This window comes from Alosa pseudoharengus, unplaced genomic scaffold (assembly GCF_046254945.1).
Source record: "Alosa pseudoharengus isolate Yale_2024_CS ecotype anadromous, Long Island Sound unplaced genomic scaffold, YU_APseudo_1.1 YU_APseudo_1.1_scf_7, whole genome shotgun sequence".
NCBI lineage: Eukaryota > Metazoa > Chordata > Actinopteri > Clupeiformes > Clupeidae > Alosa > Alosa pseudoharengus.
Genome location: NW_027468859.1, coordinates 2964621 through 2974620, shown reverse-complemented (window position 1 = coordinate 2974620; position 10000 = coordinate 2964621). Strand labels below are relative to the sequence as shown.

The 10000-nt window shown below is 43.4% G+C and overlaps 1 protein-coding gene across 2 annotated transcripts in view; it reads left to right on the top strand.

The window, feature by feature from the left end:
• The first annotated feature begins 9623 nt into the window (after nucleotides 1-9623).
• LOC143109798 (uncharacterized) overlaps nucleotides 9624-10000 on the top strand; it is a 7539-nt gene continuing 7162 nt past the window's right edge. For both annotated transcript variants that reach the window (XM_076272599.1, XM_076272598.1), the window contains exons 1-2: nucleotides 9624-9705; nucleotides 9902-10000. The exon at nucleotides 9902-10000 is cut by the window's right edge and continues 234 nt beyond it. In XM_076272599.1, the coding sequence (XP_076128714.1) occupies nucleotides 9645-9705; nucleotides 9902-10000 (160 nt within the window). In that variant the 5' untranslated portion in view covers nucleotides 9624-9644. The remainder of the gene's footprint in view (nucleotides 9706-9901) is intronic.

Genomic DNA, 10000 nt, shown 5'->3' with positions numbered 1-10000 from the left:
TATCACTACTCAAGGACTGGAACTTCATTCAAAAGTGAAAGCGGACGGTTGATCAGCTGTGTTCTAATGAATGTTTGATTCAAGTTCAGCGTGTCGAACTATTTGTTTCTCACCAAAAGCCACGATGAAACGGTAACAAATAGGCTATAGCCTAGGCTATGTAGTGTAGGCTAAAGAGTCACATCGTGGGGAGTTTATTATTTCGTTTTGGCAAGTAGCCGTGTAATAAGCGAGATAATGTATAGAACGCCGGTCATTATTGGGAAAACTAGATGTACCGCAGAGCGGTACAAAATATGACCGCCGCCCAGTCCAGCACATTTTTTCCACAAAAAGAAATCACGCTGAAAGGCCTATATGATTCTAACTGTCTCACTAAATTGCATTATCCACACTCAATTCTCACTGGTATCTGCTAGACAACAAGTACCAAAACATGATTAGTCTAGATTTCATATGTAAAATTCATTTTATACAACCCCACCTCCATCTTGCCTGTTCATAATTATGAGAAATTCTTGATTGTTTGTGTTATGTTTATGTTATGTGTGTGGGTGTGTGTGTGTGTGTGAGTGTGTGTGTGTGTGTGTGTGTGTGTGTGTGTGTGTGTGTGTGTGTGTGCGTGCCTGCGTATGTGCCTGTGCATGGAAGCGTACATATGTCTACTGTGTGAGTATGTGTCATGATTACTGTGAATGTGTGTGTGTGTGTGTATCTGTTTGTGCACATGTGTGCACATGAACTGGGTTAACATGACCCCTGGAGGCAAATATACGGAAAAAATGGTCATCCTAGGCCCTACAGTTCTCAAGATATTCACAGAGAACTGTGTCTGGCCTACCCTCCTTTCGGGGGGTCCAGTCCAGCGGGGGGGCTACAGATCAAAACGAAAAATGACAGTTCCATGCTATCCATGTGGGGTTACATGCCCACCAAGTTTTGTGTACCCCGGTCTTTCAGTGTCCCGGGAATCATTGACAGAAATTTGGACATGCGAAAAAGAAAAAAAAAAAAAAAAAAAAAAAAAATCTGACTAAACCTATATGACCGCCGCTTCGCTGCGCGGCGGTCATAACGGTCATAATAAGTCCCGACAGGGCGAACCGGACTTGGTCTTTTTCCGCCCGGAAAGGACTTATTATGACCGCCGCACAGCGAAGCGGCGGTCATATAGGTTTAGTCAGATTTTTTTTTTTTTTTTTTTTTCGCATGTCCAAATTTCTGTCAATGATTCCCGGGACACTGAAAGACCGGGGTAGACGAAACTTGGTGGGCATGTAACCCCATATGGATAGCATGGAACCATCGTTTTTCGTTTTGATCTGTAGCCCCCCCGCTGGACTGCACCCCCCGAAAGGAGGGTAGGGCAGACACAGTTTTCTGTGAATATCTCGAGAACCGTAAGGTTTAGGAGGACCATTTTTTTTTTGTATGTTGATCTCAAGGGGCCATGTCAACCCATTCCATAACCACTCATTTCATGTATAGCGCCACCTAGTTAAACACAAAAAAGTAAAAATGAGGTGTTGTAATCGCAGGTATCTGTGACCTAACATAGTCAAAACTGCACGAAATTGGAAGTGTAGGATCATTATGACACCCTCTGAATGCACGCCAAGTTTCGTGGAATTCCGTTCATGGGGGGCCACACAATAAATTAATTTATGTTACTATACACCAACTGGCCTGTAGGTGGCCGGAGACAGTTTTCTGTGAATATCTCGAGAACCGTAGGGCCTAGGAGGTCCACCTTTTTTTTGTATGTTGATCTCAAGGGGCCATGTCAACCCATCCCATTACCACTTATTTCATGTATAGCGCCACCTAGTTAAAAATTAAAAAGCAAAAAATTAGGTGTTTTCATCACAATATCTCTGGCTGACATGGTCAAAACTGCACGAAATTGAAAGTGTAGGATCATTATGACACCCTCCGAATGCATGCCAAGTTTTGTGTACTTTCGTTCATGGGGGGCCTTACAATAAAACAATTTATGTGTACATTTAGTGACGTACACCAACAAGGATTCCCGGGACACTGAAAGACCGGGGTACACAAAACTTGGTGGGCATGTACCCCCACATGGATAGCATGGAACTGTCATTTTTCGTTTTGATCTGTAGCCCCCCCGCTGGACTGGACCCCCCGAAAGGAGGGTAGGCCAGACACAGTTCTCTGTGAATATCTTGAGAACTGTAGGGCCTAGGATGACCATTTTTTCCGTATATTTGCCTCCAGGGGTCATGTTAACCCAGTTCATGTGCACACATGTGCACAAACAGATACACACACACACACACATTCACAGTAATCATGACACATACTCACACAGTAGACATATGTACGCTTCCATGCACAGGCACATACGCAGGCACGCACACACACACACACACACACACACACACACACACACACACACACACACACTCACACACACACACACACCCACACACATAACATAAACATAACACAAACAATCAAGAATTTCTCATAATTATGAACAGGCAAGATGGAGGTGGGGTTGTATAAAATGAATTTTACATGTGAAATCTATGAACTAATCATGTTTTGGTACTTGTTGTCTAGCAGATACCAGTGAGAATTGAGTGTGGATAATGCAATTTAGTGAGACAGTTAGAATCATATAGGCCTTTCAGCGTGATTTCTTTTTGTGGAAAAAATGTGCTGGACTGGGCGGCGGTCATATTTTGTACCGCTCTGCGGTACATCTAGTTTTCCCAATAATGACCGGCGTTCTATACATTATCCCTTACTTATTTTTCATTTCTGTCTGTTCCAGATGTTCTTAAGTTGTATTCTTCATGTCTGTTCCAGATGTTCTTAAGTTGTGTTCTTCATGTCTGTTCCAGATGTTCTTAAGTTGTATTCTTCATTTCTGTCTGTTCCAGATGTTCTTAAGTTGTATTCTTCATTTCAGTTCCAGATGTTCTTAAGTTGTGTTCTTTATTTCTGTTTGTTACAGATGTTCTTAAGTTGTATTCTTCATTTCTGTCTGTTACAGATGTTCTTAAGTATTATTCATTTCTGTCTGTTCCAGATGTTCTTAAGTTGTATTCTTCATGTCTGTTCCAGATGTTCTTAAGTTGTATTCTTCATGTCTGTTCCAGATGTTCTTAAGTTGTGTTCTTCATTTCTGTCTACAGAGGATCCCCCAGCCATGCAGCTCCAGGTGCTGAACTGACCAGATGACCTCAGGAGAGTCATGATGTCATTATCCATGAACCTTTTACATCATGTGGTTCTTTGCAAAGGGAATTGACGTTCAGTTTGAAAATGTGCCTCTTAATTCTTCTTTTTTCATATGAAAAGGAACATCCTGATTGTGTTATATGGTTGTGTGTCTGTGATATAGAGTTCAACAGTCTTGCCCCTCCTCCTAACTTTTGGCGTCTATATGAGCATGTCCAATCGCTTAGTCATGTCCTAGCTGGTTTTAAGTCTACCATGGACAGTTATGATTTTATGGCTTATACTCCAGTTGTCAATAGAGAAATTGTATTGAACTCTTACTTCCTGGATCAGCGGTGGGCGGGACTGTTGCGCTGTATTGATGTCGTGATGTTGTAGTGTCCCGTTCGTTATGTAGGAATGACCCTTCCACAGTATTCCTTCCTGTCCAGCTGATCATCTCAATCCTCCTCCAGAGTTGTGATAGAACATTCCACTTCCTCATGAATCAAGTTCAGAATTCAATTCAGTCTGTGAAGACTACTTACTGTAGGTCCAGCTGTTCAGAATTCAGTCTGTGAAGACTACTTACTGTAGGTCCAGATGTTCAGAATTCAGTCTGTGAAGACTACTTACTGTAGGTCCAGATGTTCAGAATTCAGTCTGTGAAGATTACTTAGGTCCAGCTGTTCAGAATTCTGTCTGGGAAAGTCCCGCGCCAATATTGATTACGAGCTTACAGCTTATTGACCGTTTCAGATTTCCAAAAGGCTTCATGCTTATGCCACCTATGACATTTTGTAAGGCCAGTAATTCACATACCTAAACCAGTGGAAAGGTGTCATATTGACCAAAGCTTTTGTAATTAGCAGCAGCACACCCGTTTATACATACAGTGACCTAGAAAGCCACTGTTTTCAGCTTCCATTAAGTCTCAGTTCTCGTCACCCTGACAAGGACAATTTCTGAAGTCTAACTATATTTTCCAAAGGAGATAAAATTCTATTCAGCTTGTGTCTGATATCATTTTAAAGGTCTCCATGGGAGAAATCCAGTATTGTCAGTTGCAGAAGAGTAAAGTTAATGCATATGATGTTTCAGTAAGCTGGGATATATGATGCCCTCTGTGATGAGATGCGCCCACACCCCCTGCTCTCAGATAAGGGAGTTGCCCTGGTGATTCCAGATGATTGGCGTCTATATGTTCACATGTTCCGTTGTTGTAGAGATGAGGGGAAGAACACAGATTCTTTGGATCTTTCTCTTTTCTCTTCTCTTCTATTCTGCCTCTTGTCTTCAACTGGCTAGACTCTGCCCTGCCTGCTCACCTCTCCTGGAGGAGGCCTTGCTCTCTCTCCCTCTCTCTCTCTCTCTCTCTCTCCATCTCTCTCTCTATGGCCCCTCTCTCTCTCCCTCTCTCTCTCTCTCTCTATGGCCTCTCTCTTTCTCTCTCTCTCTATCTGGCCTCTCTCTCTCCCTCCATCTCTCTCTCAAAATCAAATTCAAAACGCTTTATTGGCATGACATTTCGTGAAGAAAGTGTTGCCAAAGCATACAGTGTCTAGAACTCATCAAGACTAAAGTTTTAAAGTAGTGGTCCCCAAACTACGGCCCACCACCTCATTTTGGGTGGCCCCCCAAAACATGTCCGTGGTATATAGCATCTGGCCCGCACGGGAGTACGACATCATCAAACTATGACCTCCGTAATTTCCCCCATTCATTCTCTATGGCGAGTCTTAACAGTACACATGTAATACTCTTTTTGTCCACTGGTTGTTGTTTTGGCGCTGTTTCGCGTTTGCCATCGAAAACGGAATGAAAATTTCATACATTTAATGTAGGCCTACCTGCAAACAATGTAAGAGGCCTATGCTGACTGCATCAGTGCTCAAAGTATTCTAAAAGTTTATCAATTAATTGTTAATAACTAACTAACTTCTATTCAAGTCATATATAATAGGTGATTTCACATGTTTTGCCAGCACTTCATAAAACTCTCATAGTTTGAGAACTTCAAATTATTTGTAGGATATTGCTTGTTCACAACTTGAGCTGTGTAGGCAAAGACACAGAGTTCAGAGTTCACACATTTTGAATGAAATACTTTTTATACTCCCTGATAATACTTTTGGGAATGCTAAAGTCTTTTTATTAGTATTATTTCATTTGAGCTACATTTTACACTGATATGGCATGATGGCAACATAAACACAGCTAACAATGGTATTAAATTGCAGTAGCCTATGATTAAATGTAATGGAATATTCAACTAAGGTAGACTGCTGTTGCTCACAGCACTAAGCTATTTATGGTTACTAATATACTCTGAGTCTCTGACCCTCTCTTAGAGCCAGGCATAGTGAGCTGGCCCTCGGAAGAAAAAGTTTGGGGACCACGGTTTTAAAGTGTACTCCACTCATCAAGACTCTCTCTCTCTCTCTCTCTCCCTCACTGGCCTCTCCCTCTCTCTCCCTCCCTCTCTCTCTCCCCCTCTCTCTCTCTCCATCTCTCTCTCTCCCTCTCTCTCCCTCCCTCTCTCTCTCCCCCTCTCCCTCTCTCTCCCTCCCTCTCTCTCTCTCCCCCTCTCTCTCTCTCCATCTCTCTCCCTCTCTCTCTCTCTTTCCCTCTCTCTCTCTCTCTCTCTCTCTCTTTCCCTCTCTCTCTGTCTCCTTTATTGGGGTTTGTTATATTCTTTATGTTACCTGATGTATTTAACATCTAGCTTGTTTTATAATTTGTTAAGTTTATGTTTACGTTTGTTATTTGGTTAAGCTTACTTTGTTCTTTTGTTACTTTTTTACAGTATTTGCCTACCTGAATTTTACTTTACATTCAATGTTGAGTGATATTGGTCGCATCTACCTTTATGGTTTACTGGTTAATAAATTGTTAATTCATCCACCATTTATATATTTCTTCTCGTATGCCATGCCACTATTCTGCTATAGTGGATAAACCACTTGATAATTATTTGAGGTCCAGTTCTTAATTTTATGGAGTCAGATTACTCATAGTTTCTCGTAATATTTACCACGGCTTCGTCGTTCTGTCCTGTTCAAGACACGTTAAATGTAACATTTTACAATTTCTCGGGAAGTTTTCAGAATTCAGTCTGGGAATACTATTTAGCTAGCCTAGAAATCTAGACGCGCCCCTAGCGGCAGCGAATTACATTTGCTGCCAGGGCTAGTCTAGCAACTCTCCGTTGGCTTGTGAGCTCCAGAAATCGAAACTTAATCAGGCCAATGAAATCGTGTATAGAGTCGTTAGGTGGGCTTAACATAATGATTGATGGCAGAGTTGCAACGGTTTGGCTTGAATTCCCTGCTACTTGAAAACAAATAAGATGGATGTTGCTGCTGGCGAACAGTGTGACACGAGTTAAGCTTTTATTAAGTTGGCAAACGTTTGAACTAGCCAACTAGCTCCGCTGGTGGGAAACGCATGGGACTCATAGCACTGCCGCTGTCCTATTGCGTGCAGAGGGAATTTGAAAGACAACTGATTATCCTGCCCCTCGGACTGAGCACTGCGAACGGTGAGTGTCCAGACCCTACATTGTAATGTGGGTCTGGCTCGTCAGGCTACTATTTAGCTACAACAGCAATATTTTGTGCCATGATTATGAGCTAACGGCTCGTTGGTTTTTAGCCGTCACATTAATCAACACAGAGAGACGTTCCTTATCGGTCAGTGTGGACACTTTTATCATGATGGTCATCGTTCTAGTTACCGTTCTGGTGTGAACGCCCCTTTAGTCTGATCATGTTTTTACTGCCGCGCTTCTAAGGTGCAGCTGACCTGTGGCGCATTCAGTAAAATAAAGTTAAGTTTTTAATGGCATATTTTGACCTCCGCCTCTCCTTACAAATTGTGTTTTGTAGTTTTAAAGTGTACTCCACTAGTACATACTTACACAGAGGAGTTTTAAAGTGTACTCCACTTATACACACTTACACAGAGGAGTTTTAAAGTGTACTCCACTAGTACATACTGTACTACTGTACTTACACAGAGGGGCGCAGTGAGGAGAGGTCTGTCTGTATCAGCACACTTAGGCCTCCATAGAGGAGTACAGGAAGAGCAGGCTCATCTGATTTACAAGTAGCCTTAAAACACACTTACACAGAGTAGAACAGGCACGATGTCTATGTGCCAGCACGCCACACACACACACACACACACACACATGCACACAAACAAACACAAGCACACACGCACACATAACACAAACACACACACACACACTGCTCAGTTGCACAGCTTCGCTTTTCCTCTCATGGCTGGTATGATGTTTGATCCAAACGTTTTGACCTGAGCTTTGCAGAAGTGTCTATTCTGAGACTGTGTGCGAACATCAAATGCAATGTAGAGAGTGGCCCTCCACACACGCACACACACACACACACACACACACACACACACACACACACACACACACACACACACATGCACACACACTCAAACAGACTATTCTGAGACTGTGTGAGAACATGGACTGCAGTGTAGAGTGACCCTCCACACACACACACACACACACACACACACAGACCCACACGACCTACATATGTTACAGCACACCTCAGATGATGGCCTAGCTTAATAACGCATGGCGGTACATCTAGTTGTTTTACATGCATGTTTTACAAAAATGTTTTTACATATGAGCTACTTTTCTAGGTTTACTGTAATAATGTATGTGGCTGTAACAATACCATATCAACAACTGGAATAATCACGTTTGTGAGCTATAATATGGCAAGACATAGAGAATACTGGAATAATCACGTTTGTGAGCTATAATATGGCAAGACACAGAGAGAAGCCTGTTCTGTCTGCACGCTGGCTTTTAGTGCGTGTCACTATTTTTAGTTGTGGTCTGAAGTCCTAATACATGCTGTCGGACTCTTTTAATGCAGACCTGTGCTGTCATGTCCGTTGCTCCAGAGCCCCCACAGGCCACCACTGCTATCTGGTCTGGAGGCGTGAAGCTAGTGCACAAACTAACAAGCGCTCTAAAATAGCACATTAGAATAAAACTGGACAACATACGGCTGGAGGGGTGTTGCATCTGCATTTGCAGCCGGAGCCTTTCACACTGTTTGTGTTTTTGGGGAATCTGCTGTGCGACAAGCTATTTCTTAGAATTTTCTAAAAATGTTCACACATCTGAAAATAAAAAGTGACAAGCCCAATTAAAACCACAGACCCACACGACCCACATATGTTTCATCACACCTCAGATGACGGCACACACACACACACACACACACAACCCACATATGTTTCATCACACCTCAGATGATGGCATGAGGACTGATTGCTGTTCATTTGTAGGCTGCATGTTAACTAGACAGTAACTAGTGTTGTTGTACATCACCTCTGAGTGCAAACATGGTCACTCGTGAGTCCAGAGAGGACAGTACAGACACTGATAATGACCATCTCAGAAGCACAGACACTGATAATGACCATCTCAGAAGTACAGACACTGATAATGACCATCTCAGAAGCACAGACACTGATAATGACCATCTCAGAAGCAGAACAGACAGCAGTGTGAAGAAAGGAACTAATGGAAAAAGAATCAAAACTGAGCTGTTGGGGTACGTTGGTCAGTACGCAGCATTATGCCATCTTATCAGGAAGTGATGTGGGTGTGACTGGCAGACAAGTTCAGCATGGCTGGTGTTAGCAGCTAAGAGCAGCTCATTTGCGACCTGAACCAGGGCAGCCTCAGCACTGTGCTTTGCCCTCAACCCCCAGACTGAACCAGGGCAGCCTCAGCACTGTGCTTTGCCCTCAACCCAGACTGAAACTCGTCCCATAGGTCATGAGGGTCAAGTGCTCTACATGAAAGGTGGGCGATGGGCATGCCAGGTCATTGTTAAAGTCATCAGAAGGTGAAGGATGGGCATGCCAGGTCACTGTTAAAGTCATCAGAAGGTTGGTGATGGGCATGCCAGGTCACTGTTAAACTCATCAGAAGGTTGGTGATGGGCATGCCAGGTCATTGTTAAAGTCATCAGAAGGTGGGTGATGGGCATGCCAGGTCATTGTTAAAGTCATCAGAAGGTTGGTGATGGGCGAGCCAGGTCATTGTTAAAGTCATCAGTGGCAGTGGGGAGGAACAGGACCAGTGAGGAGAGAAATTTATCATTTGGGCCAACAGGGAGTAGCAGGAGGCAGATCTTGCCCGGTGGGGTGGACAATCTGGACATAGGGTCAAGGAGGCACTTTTAATGTGCACTTCAGAGGCAGCATGCAGGGCAATGGAACAACAATATTAAAAACAAACAGCTGTTTAGATACAGTGGTTGGGCTACAGTGGTAGGTGGGCAGCACTATGTCATCTAAAGAGGAAGTGATGTGTGTGTGACAGACAGATGCATTGTCATCACACCCTGTGTGAGGCTCAGAGCAGAGAAACAGCAGCTCAGAGAGCAGAGGAAATGGCAAAGCTGCACAAGCCAACAGTGGGACTACTGCTGACTGTGCTGCTGCTACTGCAAGGTGAGACCAGGACACACACACGTTAGAGCATGGAGCATGGAAACATGGGACTCCTACCTCAGAAAGACTCTTCAAAAAGGGCTCATGGCCTTTGGAGGAGATTAGGGCAGACTAAAGTACAATCACAAAACCTTTGTGCATATTTAAATACAATTTCATGTTTTATTTTTTTCTCTGAAATGTTCACAATCCCCAGGTTCCAGAGGAGACTCTATCACTCCTGTGTTCTCCAGTGCTGGAGGTGCTGCCACTCTGCCCTGTAAGAATGTGATCTCAACTTACCCAGACTGCTCAT